At 46.3% G+C, this 22,519-nt stretch overlaps 4 protein-coding genes and 1 long non-coding RNA gene across 13 annotated transcripts in view; 3 read left to right on the top strand and 2 right to left on the bottom strand.

Annotated features, from left to right (window-relative positions):
• LOC308475111 (uncharacterized protein) overlaps positions 1-13,890 on the top strand; it is an 81,128-nt gene extending 67,238 nt beyond the window's left edge. For both annotated transcript variants that reach the window (XM_081002026.1, XM_081002029.1), the window contains one exon: positions 11,350-13,890. In XM_081002026.1, coding sequence (XP_080858152.1) covers positions 11,350-12,947 — 1,598 coding nt within the window. In that variant the 3' untranslated portion in view covers positions 12,948-13,890. The remainder of the gene's footprint in view (positions 1-11,349) is intronic.
• LOC308475315 (uncharacterized protein) overlaps positions 1-22,519 on the top strand; it is a 141,652-nt gene that overhangs the window by 5,294 nt on the left and 113,839 nt on the right. The gene's annotated exons all lie outside the window — the stretch shown is intronic.
• The window catches only part of LOC308475334 (uncharacterized protein), a gene marked incomplete at its 5' end in the record, with an annotated part of 115,598 nt that overhangs the window by 55,861 nt on the left and 37,218 nt on the right, over positions 1-22,519 (bottom strand). The window lies entirely within an intron of this gene.
• LOC308475415 lies at positions 16,102-19,059 on the bottom strand. The gene is made up of 2 exons (XR_013985168.1): positions 18,957-19,059; positions 16,102-18,013 (listed from the first exon to the last, which is right to left on the bottom strand). It is a non-coding gene; the product is annotated as an uncharacterized lncRNA (long non-coding RNA).
• LOC308475075 (uncharacterized protein) overlaps positions 21,363-22,519 on the top strand; it is a 166,728-nt gene continuing 165,571 nt past the window's right edge. The window contains exon 1 of the mRNA XM_081001895.1: positions 21,363-21,578. The gene's annotated coding sequence lies outside the window, so the exon portion shown is untranslated. The remainder of the gene's footprint in view (positions 21,579-22,519) is intronic.

Below are 22,519 nucleotides of genomic sequence, written 5' to 3'. Positions count from 1 at the left end.
TTGATTTCACATTCCAACACAGTTTGCAGCACATCTGCAAAGAGAAGGACATGGGGACAGGTGAGTCCGTCCCTGAGCCCCTGGCAAGGCTATTCCAAGAGTTTTCTCCTGGATTCCAAGTCCTACTACAGGGGAGGAGGGACATCCCAGGCCTTGGGGGCAAATCCTGGCCTCTTTCTACCAGAATGTGGCTCCCCACGCTAACGAAACGCTATTAGCAACCTTACGCTATTAGCTATTTCGAAAACGCTATTTCGAAAGGAGAACACTCACCTGATCAATACAATAAATGATAATAATAATAATATTTATACCCCGCCCATCTGGCTGGGTTGCCCCAGCCACTCTGGGCGGCTTCCAACAAAATATTAAAATACAGTGGTATATCAAATATTAAAAGCTTCCCTAAACATAATAACAACAACCATCCATTTTCAGTCCTTTGAATTAGCAATTGAGCATTTCTGGAAAGGGAAATAGCATACTTTTGTATATTAGTATAAAAAGCATACTTAAGAAAGTATTACTCATTTATGATGAGAATAGGATTTATTTCTTTTGAACCTCGCTTGGTTCCTCCTTGGTAGCCAGTGCGATTGTTTCAGCAGGGCTAGAACTCAGGACCCGCTGCCTTGAGGGACATCTAAGAGCAGTTGGGCAGGGGAAAGGTCTCCCTTGGGAGGTGGTGGACTCTCCTTCCTTGGAGGTTTCAAAGCAGAGATTGGACGGCCATCTGCCATGGATGCTTTAGCTGAGATTCCTGCATTGCTGGGGGTTGGACTAGATGACCTAGGAACCCCTCCTATCTCTCCACCCATGAATTCTAGGAGGAGCTTCCTTGCCTCCTGCAAAGCCCTTTTCCCTGCAAGCTCTTCCTCTGGCTTCCGCCCAAGGGAGGGAGATGCTCAGAGTCCAGCCAAGAGCCTCACCCCCAAAAGGATATCTGGGCATTGGCGTAGCCAGGGGGGCAGATGCCCCCTAAATCCATAAAAAATAATAAGAATCTGAGGTTCTGCCAAGCGAGAGAGGGCTGAGCTGGAGGGACTCGGCTTGGCAAGGGTTAAAGGGAAGTGAGCTGCCTTCCTAGAGAGGCCAGGAAGCAAGAGGGGGCCAGGTCCTCCAGAGCCAAGGCCCCTCCCTCCCCAGTCCTTTCCTTGCTTTGGGGTCTCTCCTGCAAGGGCTGCCTCGCTGCCCCCTCCTGGGATCTGGTGAGTCTCCTCTCTCTCCCCCCAGAGGGTGCAGTGGGGAGACGGGGGGGGGGGGATCCCAGGGCTGCAGCAGGGGAGGATGCCTGGGGGGCCTGATCCGGGAGGGGCCAGGTCTGCCACGCTCTCCTTCCTGGAGATCAGAGGATCCCAAACTCGTTTGGCCCTCCGCCCCTCCTTTCTGAAAAAATCTCCCTTCTTTAAAAAAAGGAGTCCCTGGGACTTTAACTCTGTGTGACATCGCTCAGCCTCATTGCACAACAGAGGAAACATGTGCAAACAGTTTTCCAAAGCTGGACGAGGAGGTGGACTAGCCGCCCCCCCCCCCAAAAAAAAAACCCACATGGAGGAAGGAAGGAAGAAAAGGTGGGAGAGAAAGGGCAGGAACAAAGAGAGGGATCCCAGCCCATAGTCTGGCTGCTGCATTGCGGACCAGTTTCCCAGTCGTCTCCCAGGGCAGCTCCCCACGGAGGCCAATTCAGCAATCCCCTCGCACCCAGAGCATGGCATCCCAGGACCACATCCTCTCTGTCCCAAAGGGATTGTTGCTGGGAAAGCAGCCTGAAATGGGCGCTGCTACTCACTGAGCCTCCAGGGACCTTGGCATCAATGGCTGTGTGTATGTTAAGCTATCTAGCAGAATAATAATAATAATAGTAACAATAATAATAAATTACCCAGCTAAATATCAAGGTAGATGTCTTTGGCCTGCTCACTTGGCCCTCAGGGGGTTGATCAGATACATACCTGGCCCTCAGAGCAAATAAAAAGGGACCCCACCTCAGGAGTCTGTCTGGAGAGCGGCAGAGAGTCCAAGTGCAAGAAAAGGAGACAGAAGCAGGGGAGTGGGGGTGGGGGTGGGGAGCAACTCCTGAGGACCCCCGGGTGAGAACCCCCACTAGAGCCAAACATCCGTTTTTCACAAGATACAAACGATTTGCTTGTCAGTCGGTTCTGACTTCATGCATTGACTGGAAGGCAGCAGAAACCAGGTTGATTAATCTCCCAGAAATCCCTTCAGTTGCCTCCACATTTTGCATTGCTAGAAGGTGAGAGATTTATTTCTTCTCCTCTTCCTCCTCTTTCTTTTCAAAAAGATAGCTCATGGTTTCGGATGCGGTGCAGTCCAGCCCTGGTTCCCAGCAAGACTCATCCATGCTTGCTCAGGGAACCATTTCCCCCCCTGTCCTACAAATTCTGTAACAGAACAATGTATTTGCTTTGTAGGATTTGCTAGAGCTTCTCATTAAGACGGGCAAAACTTGTCAAAAGACCAAAGGGTTCCTTCCGATCTCTCAAAGGCTTCCTGAGAGCACAGATGGATGAGCAAGATTCAGCTGGCCCCGAAGCAGGAAGAGGCCATGCCAGCCAAACTGGGAGCAGTGGGGGATTCTGGGAAAACCCAGTGCAGAAGATCCTGGGTGAGGAGGGCACTCTATGCTCAGAGGTGCAGAGCCAGCAGTTGAGGCAGTTCTGCTGCCAGGAGGCCAAAGGACCCCGAGAGGTTTGCAGCCGACTCTGCCACCTTGACCATCAGTGGCTGAAGCCAGAAAGGCACACGAAAGCAGAGATGCTGGACCTGGTGATCTTGGAGCAGTTCCTGGCTGTCCTTCCCCCGGAGATGGAGAGCTGGGTGAGGGAATGCGGAGCGGAGACCAGTTCCCAGGCGGTGGCCCTGGCCGAAGGTTTCCTCCTGAGTCAGGCAGAGGAGAGAAAGCAGGTGAGAGAGACTTTCCTCTGGATACTCCCAAGGGGCTCCAAACAGAACAGAGAACATCCCATAATGGTCTGCTGATGTCCCATCTGTTTTCTTGGAATCATCTATGGAATGAGATCTCACACCCTTCAAGTCTTTGCCATTCTCTGTCTAATATTTCTCACCATTCTCTGTTTTGAATCCTTGTTTCTTTTTCAGGGAAAGGATCTCTTTGCAGAAATGGACCTGGATTCCTGTGAGGCAGAGAGGCCTCCGTTGGACACCAGAGAGAGGCCGCTGGGTAAGGAGGAAGGTGGCGTTTGCCCTGTTTGGCCTCATTCTGTTGGTTTTCCAACTCATCTGAGGGTTCTTTTCATCTTGTTTTGTGAGGAGACAGTTGGGAACAAGGGTCCAGAGGAGGGGAGATGTATTTCTGCACAACTAACATATGAAATGGGCACAAACGTCCAAATACTCTCAGCAGGTAAGGCTTTCTCAAAGGCCCATCTGTAGGAAGAGATGCCCTGTTTCACCTGTGAGAGAAGCAGGCACTCCTGGCATCCTGATCACCTTTTTTCTCTTGCAGGTGACAGAATGATGCCGGCAAGACTTCCTGATCCATCTTTTCATGGGGACAGAAGGGAAGCAGCGGCTGTGGAACCAGATCAGGTCAGGGGAAGCTGCCTTGTGGGGACAGAGGCCGAGGGATGGAGCAGTGTCATGGACTGGTTGGGCACAGAGGAATGGTGGGAGGAAGCAGCTGGGGAACCTGGAAGGGAAGATGGCTGAGAGCCCAAGAAGTAGAGGTAGAAGAAGGACTGGCGGTCAGAGGGAGAAGAGGGAGAGGGCTGGGAAGAGGAGGTGTCAGAAGCTGAAGGGGTTACAGCGGTTAGTGAGCTGGGAGACACTGTGGCAGAATGCAGTGCAGAATCAGAGGCAGAAGAGGAAGGAGGCGAGTGGGAGAGGAAGGTCGAGAGGCAGAGGTGAGTCAGGAGAAGGAGGAGCCACCGGTGGCTCCCTCTCCTTTTGCCAGAAGCCCCCCTCCCTGCTTGTCTCTCAGAGCCAGGAGACCCCCTGCAATGCAGGAATCTCTGCTAGATCATCCAAGACAGATGGCCATCCAAAACAGGCTTATTTTATTTCTAGATTGATCACTGAATGCTAAAATCGGTTTCTAAGCAGTGAACAAATCAAAACAAATAGTGGCCTGGATTCACCTAACCAGCCCCATTGGCTGCAAAATGGGACTTGCCCCCCATTCCTCCCCCTCTCCATGCCCCCATGAAGCCCTGGAATTTGGCTTTGGGGCATTGGGAGGGAACTCCCCAGAACAGCTCAGGAGGAGAGGAGAAAGTGGACCCTTCCATCAGGCAAACTGGAATGCTTGTGTAGGCAGAATGACTTGGAAAACAGAAGGTGTAGTACCACCTATATGCACAAAGACGAATACCCATAATTAAAACTTAGAATAAAATAAGCATCTATAAATAAAATGTGCAGCAAAGCAATCCTGTTGAAACAACTCCCCTGCGTGAGTGCCTGAGGGCCCTGCTTCTGCCACTCACCACCTGGCCCAGGGCAGGGCCTGACAGGCCTCATAAGGATGGTTGCTCCTGCTGCTGCTGCTGGCCAGGAGGACGCAATGTTCTTTTAAAAATGTTTTTAAAATTTTCTTTTTTCCCTTTTGATTACTTTTTTTGTGGGGGGTGGCATGGATGTTTGGTTGGGTTCGGGAATTAGATTTTTTTTTATAAGGGTTTTATTTTGTTCTTAAGGGGAGGGGTCAGGGCTGCCAGGTAGTGGGTCCCAGCCCACAACATAGCTGGGGCATGTTCCAACGGGGGGGGGGGGGGATGCACTGGGACAACCGATCTCAGTGATCACGGGTAGGAGGAGGAGGAGGTACATCAAGACCAGACCATGTCATTACAGAGGAGGCAGGTTTAGTCGTTGTTTAAGGACTATCCCTGCCTCTGGGTCTGGTCCTGACTGGACGGATACTAGAATCAGCAAGGGATACCCACATGACCTGAAGGTGCTGCTGTTCAATGCCAGGTCAATGATTCATAAAACCACTGCCATCCATGACTTGATCATGGATGGAGGACTTGACCTGGCATGTGTAACAGAGACTTGATTGGCTGAAGCAGATGGGCCCTCTTCGATTGCATGGAGCCCACTCAGCCCCGTGGTTTTCCATGGATCTGAGGGCAATGAAACAATCGCTGAGATGGCTAGAGCGCTGGTGGCGGATAACTCATTCTGAAGCTGACCGGACACGGGTTAGGGTTCAATGTCGAGCCTACCAAGTGGCGGTAGCAACGGCGAAGAAGACTTTCTGCATCTGCGGAAAACAGCAGCAGGAAACTTTTTCAGGTGGTTTGCAATTTAGCGGAACCACCTGCTACAACGGGGCCCAGTATGGGCCACATGATCTCCTGCAATGATTTTGCAAAGTTTTTTGCAGACAAAGTCGCTCAGATCCAGGAAGAGGTAGACTCCACCGTGGAGCAGGGCCGGGGCGGGAGAGTGCTAGTGTCCTGTCTAGTCAAGTTGCGTGGGATCAATTCCAATCTGTTACCTCCGAGAATGTGTACAGGCTGCTTGGACGAGTGAAACCAACCACCTGTCTCCTTGATCCTTGCCCATCCTGGCTTATAAAAGCTAGCCGGGAAGGGTTGGGCGATGGGCTTTGCGAGGTGGTGAATGCTTCTCTCTGTGAGGGAGCCTTCCCAGACCCTCTGAAAGAGGCGCTTATCAAACAGCTTATTTAAAAACCATATGGCTAACTATTGCCCAGTCTCAAATCTTCCATTCTTGGGCAAGGTGATTGAGCGAGTGGTTGCTGAACAACCATAACATCCTTCTGGACCGTCTTGAGGGGCTGGGAGCTGGGGGCACTGTCATACAGTGGTTCCGCTCCTTCCTCCTGGGCCGTATTCAGAAAGTGGTGGTGGGGGGGATCAGTGTTCAGACCCCTGGGCTCTCACTTGTGGGGTCCCTCAGGGTTCTGTCCTCTCCCCCATGCTTTTCAACAGCTACATGCAGCTGCTGGGAGAGATCATCAGGGGGTTTGGGCTGGGTGCTCATAAGTATGCGGATGATACCCAGCTGTACCTCTCTTTCAAACCAGTGAAGGAGGTGAAAGTCCTGTGTGAGTGTCTGGAGGCTGTTGGAGGATGGATGGCGGCTAACAGATTGAGATTGAATCCTGACAAGACAGAAGTACTGTTTTTGGGGGACAGGAGGTGGGCAGGTGTGGGGGACTCCCTGGTCCTGAATGGGGTAACTGTGCCCCTGAAGGACCAGGTGCGCAGCCTGGGAGACATTCTGGACTCGCAGCTGTCCATGGAGGCACAAGTCAATTGTGTGTCCAGGGCAGCTGTTTATCAGCTCCATCTGTTATGCAGGCTGAAACCCTACCTGCCCGCAGACTGTCTCACCAGAGTGGTGCATGATCTGGTTATCTCTCACTTGGACTACTGCAATGCGCTCTATGTGGGGCTATCTTAGAAGGTGACCCGGAAACTACAACTAATCCAAAATGCGGCAGCTAGACTGGTGACTGGGAGTGACCGTCGAGACGATATAACACCGGTCTTGAAAGACCTACACTGGCTCCCAGTACGTTTCCGAGCACAATTCAAAGTGTTGATGCTGACCTTTAAAGCCCTAAACGGCCTCGGTCCTCTATACCTGAAGGAGCGTCTTCACCTCCATCGTTCTGCCCAGACACTGAGGTCCCGCGCCAAGGGCCTTCTGGCGGTTCCCTCGCTGCAAGAAGCCAAGTTACAGGGAACCAGGCAGAGGGCCTTGTCGGTAGTGGCACCCGCCCTGTGGAACGACCTCCCACCAGATGCCAAAGAGAAAAATAACTACCAAACTTTTAGAAGACATCTAAAGGCAGCCCTGTATAGGGAAGCTTTTAATGTTTAATAGATTATTGTATTTTAGTGTTTTGTTGGAAGCCGCCCACAAAGACAAATACCCATAATTAAAACGCAGAATAAAATAAGCACCCATAATTAAAATGTGCAGCAAAGCAATCCTATTGAAACAAAACCGCAATTAACAGGAAGGAAACAAAAGAGCATTGTGTAGCAGATCATATTTCTGCTGTCTCAGAGGAGGACATTTCCCTTTTTCTTTTAGGGTCCAGTGTGCTTTGAAGATGTTGCTGTTCGTTTCACGGACGAGGAGTGGGCGTTGCTGGATCCTGACCAGAGAGCTCTGCATAAGGACGTCATGGAGGAGAATCGTGGAATCGTGGCCTCTCTTGGTAAGGCTCCCTGTGGGATCGTCCTATCTGCCTGGAAATTCAAAAAATACCTCAATGTCACCAACCTCATCTATTTTCACAGAGCTCAACAGCACCCCCTATAACACCTGGGAACCTAACACCCCCACAATAAAGAGTAAATTACAGTTTTTTCTTTGAACAATCTTCCTCAAATTATTCCTTTTTCTACCAGGATTGGGCTGGTCTGAACTTCTGAGGCCATCTTAAATGTCAGCTTCAGAATTGTTAGGAAAGCTAAGTAGCTTCAGGTTTTTGTTTTTGCTCCTGTCAGTCTTGGGTTGAACAAAGAGACGACTGACATTGGAGATGGAGGGGATGCCGTGACTGGGCCAAACAAAACCCATCCCAGAGAAGAGCTAGGCTTATGGAATCTCAGGTAGTAGTAGCAGTGATGAGGATGAGGATGATGATAGTAATAGTAATACAGTGGTACCTCGGTTTACAAACTTAATCTTTTCCGGAACAGGACAGTTCTTAAATCGAGGTACCACTGTAGTAGTAGTAGTAGTAATAATAATAATAATAATAATAATAATAATAATAATAATAATAATAATTTTTATTTCTACCTCCCATCTGGCTGGGGCTGCTCCGATGCGAATTGGGGCTGCTCCGATGAGAAGGGAGGCATCACGCTGCCCGAGCCTTGCGGCTGCTCTTGGCCTTCCTTCTTCGCCTTCCATGCCTGACCCACCGCGCAGCGCTTCCCCATCACCACCACCGAAGAACCAACAACTCAGGGGCTACCCAGGCTCATGGAGAAAGGAGATAGAAGCCTTGGGCGGCTAACAACAATAAAACAGTACAAAAGTACAGCATAAACAACACTCTAAAATCATTCATTATAAAATTAATTAATTCAAGCCACTGGCAACCATTGGGCCAGAGCTCCGTGAAGATTGCCGAGGGAGGGAGTCAGAATGTAATGCAATGTAATGCAATGCAATGACTTTTATGAAGTATTTATTAGAACAGCAATCATAAAGAAAAAACGTGAAACCTGTGGTAACCTTTAGCTTTCATTACGGCCTTACAATGCCTTCCCATGAAGTGAACCAAGTTTTTAGTTCTGCAGCTGTAAGAATGTCAAACCAAGACTGAATTATTGCCTCTGTTGATTGGGCTTTATTGCTGGGTTGCCTCTGATTAACAAGTTTCTTTCATCAGCTGCATAGATTTCCGATTGGATTAAAGTTTGGGCTATTCCCAGACCATTCTGGGAGTGGAATGGGATCATCTTGAAAGCACCGTTTGCACACAGCAGCAACAGGTCATGGAGCTGAATCCTGTTGAAATAAATAAATAAATATGCTTCAGTATCTGGGAAAAGATCACCTGCGGAACGCTTCAGTTTGGGCTCAAGCATTTCATTTATATATTTGGGGGGCGTTTCAAGTTAAAGGGACCCCTGACTGCTAAGTCCAGTGGCGAATGACTCTTAGGTTGTGGCACTCATCTCGCTTTATTGGCCAAGGGAGCCGGCGTACAGCTTCCAGGTCATGTGGTCAGCATGACCAATCCTCTTCTGGCGAACCAGAGCAGCGCACGGAAATGCCGTTTTAAACCAACCAACTTGTTAGCAACCAACCAACCAACTTGTTAGCAATCACGTAACACACTGACAAAAGTCAACCTAAGCATGTTGTGCTTCCTTTTTCTGCTTATTTGGCTATAATGTTTGATAGAATAATTGAACAAACTTTCTTGGATTGCATTCTTGATTAAATTATCTTCCCACTGATAAATAACTTTATAATATTACTCTAAAAGAAGTGGGGTTATGAGCCATCAAACCTCTGAAATACACTTTTTTCCCAAAAGGCTTCCACAGTTTTGGCCACTGTTGTTGTTTAATCGCTTAGTTGTGTCCGACTTTTCGTGATCCCAGGGACCAGAGCACGCCAGGCACTTCTGTCTTCCACTGTCTCCCGCAGTTTGCTCAAACTCATGCTCGTAGCTTCGAGAACACTGTCCAACCATCTCGTCCTCTGTCATCCCCTTCTCCTTGTGCCCTCCATCTTTCCCAACATCGTGGTCTTTTCCAGGGAGTCTTCTCTTCTCATGAGGTGGCCAAAGTATTGGAGGCTCAGCTTCAGGGTCTGTCCTTCCAGTGAGCACTCAGGGCTGATTTCCTTAAGATTGGATAGGTTTGATCTTCTTGCAGTCCATGGGACTCTCAAGAGTCTCCTCCAGCAACATAATTCAAAAGCATCCATTCTTCGGTGATAAGCCTTCTTTATGCTCCAGCTCTCACTTCCATACATCACTACTGGGAAAACCAGAGCTTTAACTATATGGACCTTTGTTGGCAAGGTGATGTCTCTGCTTTTAAAGATACTATCTAAGTTGGTCATTGCTTTTCTCTCAAAAAGCAGGCGTCTTTAAATTTCGTGACTGCTGTCACCATCTGCAGTGATCATGGAGCCCAAGGAAATAAAATCTCTCACTACCTCCATTTCTTCCCCTTCTATTTGCCAGGAGGTGATGGGCCCAGTGGCCATGATCTTCCTTTTTTTGATGTTGAGCTTCAGACCATATTTTGCACTCTCCTCTTTCACCCTCATTAAAAGGTTCTTTAATTCCTCCTCACTTTCTGCCCTCAAGGTTGTGTCATCTGCATATCTGATATTTCTTCCAGCAGTCTTAATATTGGCTTGGGATTCATCCAGCCCAGCCTTTCGCATGATGAATTCTGCATATAAGTTAAATAAGGAGGGAGACAATATACAGCCTTGCCGTACTCCTTTCCCAATTTTGAACCAATCAGTTGTTCCATATCCAGTTCTAACTGTAGCTTCTTGTCCCACATAGAGATTTCTCAGGAGACAGATGAGATGATCAGGCACTCCCATTTCTTTAAGAACTTGCCATAGTTTGCTGTGGTCAACACAGTCAAAGGCTTTTGCATAGTCAATGAGGCAGAAGTAGATGTCTTTCTAGAACTCTAGCTTTCTCTATAATCCAACGCATGTTTGCAATCAATTTGGTCTCTGGTTCCTCTGCCCCTTCGAAATCCAGCTTGCACTTCTGGGAGTTCTCGGTCCACATACTGCTTAAGCCTGCCTTATAGAATTTTAAGCATAACCTTGCTTATGTGATTTGAGTGCAATTGTGCGGTAGTTGGAGCATTCTTTGGCACTGCCCTTCTTTGGGATTGGGATGTAGACTGATCTTCTCCAATCCTCTGGCCACTGCTGAGTTTTCCAAACTTGCTGGCATATTGAGTGTAGCACCTTAACAGTATCATCTTTTAAAATTTTAAATAGTTCATCTGGAATATCATCACTTCCACTGGCCTTGTTATTTGCAGTGCTTTCTAAGGCCCATTTGACTTCACTCTCCAGGATATCTGGCTCAAGGTCAGCAACCACACTACCCGGGGTGTATGAGACATCCATATCTTTCTGGTATAATTCCTCTGTGTATTCTTGCCACCTCTTCTTGATGTCTTCTGCTTCTCTTAGGTCCTTACCACTTTTGTCCTTTATTATGGTAATCTGTGTACAAAGTGTTCCTTTCATATCTCCAATTTTCTTGAACAGATCTCTGCTTTTTCCCATTCTATTGTTTTCCTCTATTTCTTTGCATAGCTTCTCTGAGTTATTCAAGTCCCTTCGCCACGGCAAGGCAGTGATCCATGAAGGGGATTTTGATCACTACTGTGTATCAAAGAAAGCAACATTCAACAATTCATCAGAATCCAATAATAAATATGTTGGTTAATGACAAACAACACAGGTAATGAACACATACCCAATTTGACGCGCAGTGTAAATTAATAATGCAGAGTTCTTATGTGAAAGAATAAGAGCTTTACTGAATTAAAATTAACTTATAAAAAACATGGTTCCAAACAGTTTGACTGAGATTACATACTGACTCTGCTCACAACTGAGGCGGACTGACTCTGACTGAAATCTTACAGAGAACACAGAGAGAAAATGGCTACCAAGTCACATGTCAGAGTGACTCAACAGTTAGCAGTTAGGCCTGAATGACTTTAGTAGACCCAAATGATTGTGCATTCCCAGCACCTCCCAGCCTGTTTCCTGCTTCTGCTCTCATGTGTCTTTGTCATATGACACAACACCCTTCAGTTCTTCTCCATTTATTCCGGAGGCTTTAATCCCTTTTTGTCTCCATTGCAGATTCTGATGAATCGGAAATCGAGAACAAAGGTGACCGTGAAAAAATCCCCAGAGAGGAGAAGCCACGTAAAAATTTGGAGTGTGGAGAAAGCTGCAGTGAGAGCTCCCATTACACTTACCATCAACAAAATCTTATTCGAAATAAACTCTATCATTTCATGGAATGTGGAAAAAGCTTCAGTCACAGCCAGAATCTTGCTTCCCATCAAAGAATTCATACAGGGGAGAAACCCTATCATTGTGTGGAATGTGGAAAGAGCTTCGGTCACAGCCACAGTCTCACTTCCCATCAAAGAATTCATACAAGGGAGAAACCTTATCAGTGTGTGGAATGTGGAAGGAGCTTCACTGATAGCTCTTCCTTCACCTCCCATCAAAGGATTCATACAGGGGAGAAACCCTATCAGTGTGTGGTATGTGGAAAGAGCTTCAGTCAGAGCTCCCATCTCACTTCCCATCAAAGAATTCATACAGGGGAGAAACCCTATCAGTGTGTGGAATGTGGAAAGAGCTTCACTGATAGCTCCTCTCTCACCTCCCATCAAAGGATTCATACAGGGGAGAAACCTTATCAATGCATGAAATGTGGAAAGAGCTTCAGTCACAGCCACAATCTCACTTCCCATCAAAGAATTCATACAGGGGAGAAACCCTATCAGTGTGTGGAATGTGGAAAGAGCTTCAATCAGAGCTCCGCTCTCACTTCCCATAAAAGAATTCATACAGGGGAGAAACCTTATCAGTGTGTGGAATGTGGAAAGAGCTTCAGTCACAGCCACCATCTCACTTCCCATCAAAGAATTCATACAGTGACCAAATCCTATCAGTGTGTGGAATGTGGAAAGAGCTTCAGTCAGAGCTCCCATCTCAGTTCCCATCAAAGAATTCATACAGTGGGAAAACCCTATCAGTGTGTGGAATGTGGAAAGAGCTTCACTGATAGCTCCTTTCTCACTTCCCATCAAAGAATTCATATAGGGGCAAAACCCTATCAGTGTGTGGAATGTGGAAAGAGCTTCAGAAACAGCCGCAATCTCACTTCCCATCAAAGAATTCATACAGGGGAGAAGCCCTATCAGTGTGTACAATGTGGAAAGAGCTTCATTCAGAGCTCCTCTCTCACTTCCCATCAAAGAATTCATACAGGGGAGAAACCCTATCAGTGTGTGGAATGTGGAAAGAGCTTCACTGATAGCTCCTCTCTCACTTCCCATCAAAGAATTCATACAGGGGCAAAACCCTATCAGTGTGTGGAATGTGGAAAGAGCTTCCGTCAGAGCTCCCATCTCACTTCCCATCAAAGAATTCATACAGGGGAGAAACCCTATCAGTGTGTGGAATGTGGAAAGAGCTTCAGTCAGACCTTCTCTCTCACTTCCCATCAAAAAATTCATACAGGGTTGAAACCCTATCAGTGTGTGGAATGTGGAAAGAGCTTCACTTATACCTCCTCTCTCACTACCCATCAAAGGATTCATACAGGGGAGAAACCTTATCAGTGTGTGGAATGTGGAAAGAGCTTCAGTCAGAGCTCCCATCTCACTACCCATCAAAGAATTCACACAGGGGAGAAACCTTATCAGTGTGTGGAATGTTGAAAGAGCTTCAGTAACAGCCGTAATCTTACTTCCCATCAAAGAATCCATACAAAGGTGGGAAAAACCATTATACAGTTTTAGAATCCAGGCTTTGGCTAATTGACGTGTATTTAGATCAAAGTATTATGAGCCTTAATTTATGATGAGTCAAAAAAAGTGTTTGGAATAACCTTTCTAAAAAGAGCATAGGGATTTCTGTTAAGTATTGTTGGCAGGGACATCCCGAATGCCTTTAGAGAGGTATTTTTATATGCAACGGCCATAGCTCGGACTTAGGTGGGAAAGGGGTGGAAGGAAGAAGAAGTCTCGACAGTAACGGACTGGCATAGCAAGCTACAAGAATTTGCTGAAATGGTGCAGTTGACAAATATCCTGAGAGGCAATTCAAAACAAAAAATTATTTAAAAATGGGATAGATAGATATTCAAAAATACAGTAAAGTTTCGCTATCTATGCTAGCATTCAATTGACGTTGGAAAGAGACTGAGTTGAGAAATAAGACCAAGGGTACATATTGATATAGGAATGTATTAGAAAAAATGTAAAGAAATATACAATAATAAGAATACATTCATTTGTGAAAAAGGAATATAGAACGGGATAGACAGGAAGTCCAAAGTGTTGGTACATATATGATTTTGGAATAATTTTTTGTCCTTGTTTTTTTTCTTTTAGCATATAAACTTTGTATACATGTTGAAAATTATAGTAAAATAAGCCTTGTGATGTAACATGATCATGTTTACCGATGTAACATAAGAACATTAATAAATAATTAAAAAAAAGACATCTAATGCCCTTTTAACATGTGATGTTTTGTGTTTTTATGTGGTGTTTTTATGTTGTAACCATCCTGAGGCCTTTGGGTGTAGGGAATAGGCTACAACCCTTAAAGGCCTGGGGGTCTTTGACCCATCCCCCAATAAAATATTTGAGGATGCCACCCCCCAGTTTTGGGTGTGTTTTTTCCCCCAAACACAACCTTTTATCCTTCTCTTTAAAAATAAAAAAATAAACTCACAAAGGTCATGAGGAAAACAAAATACAAGAAAATACAAACGTGGACAGGTCCCATCTTTCCGGGCAAAACGCAAAAGTTTCTTTAAAAGAGGCTTTCCCAAACTTGGGTCCCCAGCAGCTCCCGGACTACAGTTCCCATCATCCCTCCCTACTGGTCCTGCTAGCTAGGGATGATGGGAGCCGTAGTCCAAAACCAGCTGGAGACCCAAGTTTGCTTTAAAGGGAAAGTAGGCTGGCCCTGTGACACCCTCTGCTGGACAAAAGCACTGCCCCAGAATCTGAACCACCCCCAGTACTGCTAATTGGAATTAATAGAGCGCAAAACTGAAGTTTGATCGGCACGTCAACCTCTAGGGAGCTTCTAGGTGCTTTCTGCGCCACTTAGAGTACCCACAGAATTGTGGCGTCTATTGGCAACACACATAGGAGAAGAAATGAAAGACAAACACAAGGGGCAGGAAAAAACCTGGAAAGGGCCATACCAAATGGACATCCGGTGTGAAGAGGTCACTTTCCCCACTGCTGAACAATGCCACAGGTAGAGGAGATGGAATGCTAGAAGTGTTCTCCAGGGCAAGGGGAGCTGCTGGGAAAGTGAACTATGGCCTCAAAATATTACTTTTTAAAAAAGTTGTTGCCATTATAGGCATTGCCATTCAAATGGCATGCATGCATCATGTGATTGATTGTGCAAGGCGGGCCTTACCTGGCCCCCCATCAATATTTTATTCAAGTCGGCAGCACTGGATCGTGTGGTTTCCAAATTAGATAAAGACATGAATCTCCTTCCTTTGCGCATGTCAATATCCTCATTTATTATTTTTAAAATTTATTTGCGTTCATCTGAAGATTTTACAATATAAACATACAGGATGAAAGCATGGCTTTCTCAAAAACAAATCAAGCCAGAGAATTCTCTCCATTTTTATTCTTTTCTTTTTTTGATGGAGTTACAAACTTTGTTGATCAGGGAACTGCTGTTGAAATAGTGCATCTCGATTTCAGTAAGGCTTTTGACAAAGTCCTCTGTGATGTTTATGTGAGGAAGGTGGTAAAATGTGGGCTGAATGAGGTAACTGTTAGGTGGATTTGACTGACTGAACCGAAAGAGGACTCCTTCATGGTTCCTCCACATCCTGGGGAAAAGTGACAAGAGGGGTGCTGCAGGGTTCTGTCCTGGGTCCGTTGTTCAACGTCTTGATAAATGACATGGATGAAGGAACTGAGGGGATGTTCATCACATTTGCAGACAACACCAAAGGGATTATAATGGCGTCCTCTCTCTTTTTCAGCAACAGACAGGGAGACACAGAACAGTGCAAAAGCACAGCAGAGCAGAAGAGATAAGACTGACTTCCGTTCTTACACTTTCCAAGCCTAGGAAACTATACAGGTTCATGTTGAAAATGAACTTTCTTAAACACCCTTTTTATTAGGTATCCCAAAGAAAGTGCTGCCAAAAGAAAAATGGATATTATTTATGTATGCTATAACAGCGGCCAGAATCTTGATTGCACAATATTGGAAGACAGAAGACATACCATCAAAGGAACAATGGCCAGAAAAACTGATGAACTCTGCAGAGTTGGCTAAGCTAACAGATAAACTATGAGAGAAGGACAAAAAGGACTTCAAAAGAGTCTGGGAACCATTTACAGTCTATTTGCAGAAACAACAAAATGGACTGGATTCACTGGCAGGGTTTGAATAAACTTTCACAACTTTATTTCAGTAACAGATACTTTAGAGAAATGATTTGGGAAATTGCTTTTATATAAGAAAAGCAGGATACAACAAATAAAGCTAAATAACTCAGCAGAGGGGAAGTTGAGGGAAGTCCAGAGGAGGGGAGGGAAAACAATGGTAAATAACATGATGATTGAGATCTGTATTTTTATTTGTTATAAAATTCAATAAATATTCATTTTATTTTAAAAAAAGAAAGTAAACAGAGACATGTGACATACTAGCCACATATCCAGCAACGGGAGGAGTGAATTGCTAACACAACACACATGATTGCAGGTGTTACAGAAATGACATGGGGTGGCACATCTTTAAAGTCGTCACAATGTGTTCAATTCTGGGCATCACCGAAGGAGAAGGGATGTGTCTGCAAGCATTGGGGAGTGAATTTTAAGTTATGGTGGGGTGGGGTGGGGTGGGGTGATGGGCTGAAATTTAGCCAAGCTTTGCTCTTTGGTAGAAAAAGATGGAAGGATTGGTTTTCAGAGTTTGGAATAGAGTGTTAAGAAGTGGGAGGTGAAAGCGGTGATGTTTTGGAGCAGAGCTGGCGATATCAAGCATTTGAGTGATTATCTGGGGATTTTCATCACTTTGTCTGTTATTCAAATCAGACTTCAAATAGGCTAAAGTCAAGCCAAAGTTTAAAGCACATACAAATTCATAATTAGGTGGAATGTGCCTTGACCAAACTTTTATTACTGGCTTTTGGTGGGAAAGTTGAGTTGGGTTGTCTGAATGTTGAAGTTCTGATCTATTTAAAGTTTCAGATCTATAAGTCTGCTTCCTAAGCAAAAAGAAACAGGAAAGCATACATATCAGAAATGTCTTAGGACATCAAACTGGGAAAGGAGATTTTAAACTAACTGAAAAGGTTTTATGCCCTTGGGAATTTGGTCTCTTAAATCTACCCCTTCGCCTTCCTTGAGTCCCTGGTAAGAAAAGCCAATCATGGCTTTATTCAAATGGTAATTTAGTCAGGTGATGCAACACTTCAAATGGTATAATAGATTGCTGAATCATGTACCCTGTACATGTACAGTGGCTACATTAGTTTTAAAAAAGAAGAAAAGAAAAAGTAGGTTTAAACCAAGAGGTGACAAAGCTATGCTCTGCACATGAAACTTGATTCAAATTTCTTTTTGTAAAATTGGGAGCCATTGAGGGAACGGCAGTGAGAAGGACCCCTTTTGTGTGTTTGTGTAAAATGGTTGGTTGCCCCAAATCTTTGCCCCAGGGGGTCCCAAAGGGGAAATAATGGTGAAGTACTGAACCATCAACTATGGAAGAAAGCTTGCCAAGGTCCAAAGATAACACGCAAGATTCTTTCCACAGGTAAATTTCAGAGTTCTCCCACTCTGAATTGTCTCTGAGTAGTTTTTTTTTTAAATGGATTTTTATTGATTTTATCAGGTTTGGTTTTGTGTGTATATACCTATGCACTATAGCAGGGACGTCCAACTTCCAAGATGCTGAGATCTACTCCCAGTAATAAAATCCTGCCAGTGATCTACCCATTGTCTTTGCCCAGAGTTGTGGAGCTTTTCTCAGGGAGCAGTGACCAGAGTTGTGGATCGACCAGTAGATGGCGATTGACCAGTTGCACATGCCTCCATTCTAGGAACAGCATCCCTGACGCAGAATTTCACAGAAAGTCCCTAAGATGATTCCCCTTTCAGACAGGATACCTGAACGTAAGCCAGCAGGGTCCTCCTCTCCGGCAGCCCCAGAACGGCCTCCGCTGTCCGGTGCTTGGACACCTGAAGGGCATGGAGGCCTCTCAGGGCAGCTGCCTGGCAGCTCTGCATCACCTGGAGCAAGAGATCTTGTTCTGGCTCCAGCAAAAGTCATGCTGTCAGTTCCTCACAACTGAGAGTCCTGGCAGCGGGGAGCAGGTCTTTGGGATCATCTCCCTCATAGCTGTCAACTTTTCCCTTTCCTTGCGAGAATCCTATTTGGAATAAGGGAATTTCCCTTCAAAAAAGGGAAACGTTGACAGCTATGCTCTCCCTACTCTTGTTTCCTCCAATACTCACCATTGCTGGATGAAGAAAGCCTCTGGCACATCTTCAGGAAGAGAAAAACAAGTAATAAATGAAATAAGAAACTGAGAAAATAAGAATCCACTGATTGCCTCACCTTGTCCTCCATCAACTGCCACCAACTGCTCTCTCCTCCACTCGCCTCACTGCTAACCCAAAATGGCCGCCTGCAAGTCGGTGGCTTTTACCGGTCCTTGTCACCGTGGCAACCCCCCTCCCCCTGGACCTGGGCCCACCTGGCTCCACCTATTGGGAGATGATCTATAATGAAATGAAAAAAATGTTTTAAGATAACCTTTGTTAAAAGACCAAAAGCGTTTTTATTAGGTATTTTAGGGCAGGATTTACCAAAAATTAAGAATATTCCATTCATGTATGTGACAACAGCAGCCAGAATTTTACTAGCTCAAAGATGGAAAAGCGATGAAAAACCAGCGAAAGAACACTAGCAAGAAAAGTTGATGGAATACGCTGAAATGGCGAAGCTAACTCAGAGACTTAAAGATAAGGGCAATAATGACTTTTAAAAAGATTGGGAACCTTTTAAGATGTATATACAGAAACAATGCATAGAAATGAACTCACTGGCAGGATTTGAGTGACACACTTACAATGGACAAATACAAACAGAAAATGCAATTATGAGGTAAAAATGAGAAGGAAGAGACAAATGTTATAGCCTTCATTTTAATATAAAAAGAATACAAAATTATAAGCAAAAGAAACAGAGATGTTATAAACCAGGAAGGGAAGTTGGGGGAATTCGCATGGCGGGGAGGGGGGTGTTAATTGAAATTGTAAAATGTAATTTGAATGTTTGATTATGTTAAAATTTCTTTAATTAAGTTATTTTTTAAAAAAAGAAAAGCAAAGCAATGGCTCCTCTTACTTAAGGGCCCCACAGACCTCATGGGACACCAGAGCAGGTTCCCTTGTTGCTTTTTTGAGTCAACCAGCAATGCAGGTTGCATTTCCTTATTTCCAGGAGGGCTGTTGCTAAAGCACATGACATGCTCTTCACACTTAGTTATCTATTAGGAACACAGGCACAAATTATTGTGTGTGTGTTTGTATTTGCAAACTACCCCAGTCTCTGAGAGGTGAGGTTCCAGGGGTCCCAGGTGCTTCCCCATCTTCGGTTTCCTTGGAACGAAGGTCAGTGGAGACTGTGTTGTCTTTATGATATCTAGTTTTATTTACTCACATACACAATCGGAGTGTAGGACGGAGGGGCTCACAGCATCAACACCCGAACAGATCTTGCTTCTCTATTAGTCGCAGCTTTGGATGCGGCACAGAGCAAGCTGGTTTCGGGGTTTCCCGCAACTCTCTCTGGGTCTTGCTTTCCTACCTAGCAGTCAGGTGAGATGGGAGGGGGGAGGACAGCCCCCCATTAGCTGCAGCTCTTGCAACCCAGCTCCTTCGTTGGGGATGCTGAGGAGGACACTCTATGGCCAGCAAAGGCCCTTGTCTTGCCAAGAAACTTGCCTGTGGGAATCGTGCATCCATAATGCTATGGAAAGGGTGAATGTCTTCTAGAATTCTCTGGTGTCACCAGAAGAGGAAGCCGTTCTTTTCAGTTAGGTCTGTTCTCAACTGCAGAGGATGAGTAGCCTTGGGAGCCTCTTGGGGAGATGGAAGTGATGAAAGGACTGAATCCATGAGGGAGAGCTACTTGCTCTGAGATGGGGGAACCTTCAGGCAAAGGCCAGCAGAGAAGGGATGCTGTTGGCTGCTGGTTTCTGTTGCTCCCCACTTTCCCAAAGGGCGTAACATCGGAGGTCCCCCACTGCCCCCACCACGGAGTCCCTGGCACTCCTGAACCATGAAGGCTGCAGATTTTGGTCTTGGACCAAATTAGGGGCCAAACTGTCAGTATTTCATTCTCCCAAAGCTAGTGTAACATGATATCCATGTTTACATTTTCTGTACTGTCTGTGTAAGAATGGAAGTCAATCTGTAAATCACTTCTGGCCTTTGTACTCTTCTACTCTGACCGAGGAGGAGACGGCTGTGGAAGACAGCTCACGCCATGTTTCTTTGTTATTTACCGCTGTAAATAAAGCTTGATGTCACATTCCAACACAGTTTGCAGCACATCTGCAAAGAGAAGGACATGGGGACAGGTGAGTCCGTCCCTGAGCCCCTGGCAAGGCTATTCCAAGAGTTTTCTCCTGGATTCCAAGTCCTACTGCAGGGGAGGAGGGACACCCCAGGCCTTGGGGGGATTATCCTGGCCTCCTTCAATCAGAATGTGGCTCCCCACGCTAACGAAATGGTCAATCTCCAGTTCCACTCCACCCTTTTAAAATTTAAATATCAAAACAGATCCCAACTTTCAGAGCATGTAAATCACAGGAGTGGAAAGACCTCTGCTCCACTCACAGAAATAGGACTATACTTCCTTCTCCCACCTTTAAAGGATATGTAAGGAACCTCAACTCCTCTCTTCAAGCCAAAATACAACACTTCCCCGTCCCCAGGCGAAACCCCTGGCCTTTCATTGGTAGAGTCGCCATCACGCCAGTGGCGTTTACCTCACGGGGACTGACTGAGCGGGCAGCAAGATGCTTTCAGCCTCAGACACTTGGCGGGTTCTGAAAAGGCCATGCAGGCCAGATTCATGACCCTGGGGGGCTGGATTTGGCCCGTGGGACATGGTTTGAGGGCCCCTGGTCTACACTGACTGGCAGCAGTTCCCTAGTTTCAGGCAGGAATTTCATCCAGACCTTGCAGGAGATGTCAGTGGTTGACCCTGGGACATTCTGCATGCCAAGCAGATGCTCTACGGCTCCCCATATTTCACTAGCCTTTCAATGTTATGCTATTAGCAACAGTGGAGATTCCCCCTGCCTCTTTCGAAAGGAGAACACTCAGCTGATCAATTTCAACAACAACAACAACAACAACAACAACAACAATTTATTTTTACGCTGCCCATCTGGCTGGGTTTCCCCAGCCACTCTGGGCGACTTCCAACAAAATATTAAAATACAATAGTCCATCAAATATTAAAAGCTTCACTAAACATAAAAATAACAACAATCCATTTTCAGTCCATCGAATTAGCAATTAAGCATTTCTGGAAAGGGATATAATATACTTTTGTATATTAGCATAAAAAGCATGCATAAGAAAGTATTACTCATTTATGATGAGAATAGGATTTATTTCTTTTGAACTTCGCTTGGTTCCTCCTTGGCAGCCAGTGTGATTGTTTCAGCAGAGCTAGAACTCAGGACCCGCTGCCTTGAGGGACATCTAAGAGCAATTGGGCAGGGGAAAGGTCTCCCTTGGGAGGTGGTGGACTCGCCTTCCTTGGAGGTTTCTAAGCAGAGATCGGACGGCCATCTGCCATGGATGCTTTAGCTGAGATTCCTGCATTGCTGGGGGTTGGACTAGATGACCCTGGGATCCCATCCTATCTCTCCACTCCTGAATTCTAGGAGGAGCTTCCTTGCCTCCTGCAAAGCCCTTTTCCCTGCAAGCTCTTCCTCTGGCTTCCGCCCAAGGGAGGGAGATGCTCAGTGTCCAGCCAAGAGCCTCACCCCCAAAAGGATATCTGGGCATGGGCCTAGCCAGGGTGGCAGCTGCCCCCTTAATCCATAAAAAATAATAGAAATCTGAGGTTCTGCCAAGCGAGAGAGGGCTGAGCTGGAGGGACTGGGCTTGGCAAGGGTTAAAGGGAAGTGAGCTGCCTTCCTAGAGAGGCCAGGAAGCAAGAGGGGGCAGGTCCTCCAGAGCCAAGGCCCCTCCCTCCCCAGTCCTTCCCTTGCTTTGGGGTCTCTCCTGCAAGGGCTGCCTCGCTGTCCCCTCCCGGGATCTGGTGAGTCTCCTCTCTCTCCCCCCAGAGGGTGCAGTGGGGAGACGGGGGGGGGGGGGTCCCAGGGTTGCAGCAGGGGAGGATGCCTGGGGGGCCTGATCCGGGAGGGGCCAGGTCTGCCACGCTCTCCTTCCTGGAGATCAGAGGATCCCAAACTCACTTCGCCCTCCGCCCCCCTCCTTCAGAAAATATCTCCCTTCTTTAAAAAAAGGAGTCCCAGGGACTTTAACTCTGTGTGACATCGCTCAGCCTCATTGCACAACAGAGGAAACATGTGCAAACAGTTTTCCAAAGCTGGACGAGGAGGTGGACTAGCCGCCCCCCCCCCCAAAAAAAACCCACATGGAGGAAGGAAGGAAGAAAAGGTGGGAGAGAAAGGGCAGGAACAAAGAGAGGGATCCCAGCCCATAGTCTGGCTGCTGCATTGCGGACCAGTTTCCCAGTCGTCTCCCAGGGCAGCTCCCCACGGAAGCCAATGCAGCAATCCCCTCACAGCCAGAGCAGGGCATCCCAGGACCACATCCTCTCTGTCCCAAAGGGATTGTTGATGGCAAAGCAGCCGTAAATGGGCGCTGCTACTCACGGAGCCTCCAGGGACCTTGGCATCAATGGCTGTGTGTATGTTAAGCTATCTAGCAGAATAATAATAATAATAGTAACAATAATAATAAATTACCCAGCTAAATATCAAGGTAGATGTCTTTGGCCCTGCCCACTTGGCCCTCAGGGGGTTGATCAGATACATACCTGGCCCTCAGAGCAAAGGGGACCCCACCCCAGGAGTCTGTCTGGAGAGCGGCAGAGAGTCCAAGTGCAAGAAAAGGAGACAGAAACAGGGGAGTGGGGGGGGGGCTAGAGACTTATTTCTTTTCCTTTTCCTCCTCTTTCTTTTCAAAAAGATAGCTCACGGTCTCGGATGCTGTGCTGGTTCCCAGCAAGACTCA

This window comes from Podarcis pityusensis, assembly GCF_964106645.2.
Source record: "Podarcis pityusensis genome assembly, chromosome: 4".
Lineage (NCBI taxonomy): Eukaryota > Metazoa > Chordata > Lepidosauria > Squamata > Lacertidae > Podarcis > Podarcis pityusensis.
Note: the sequence above shows the minus strand (reverse complement) of the source record. Positions and strands in the feature narration are given on the sequence as shown.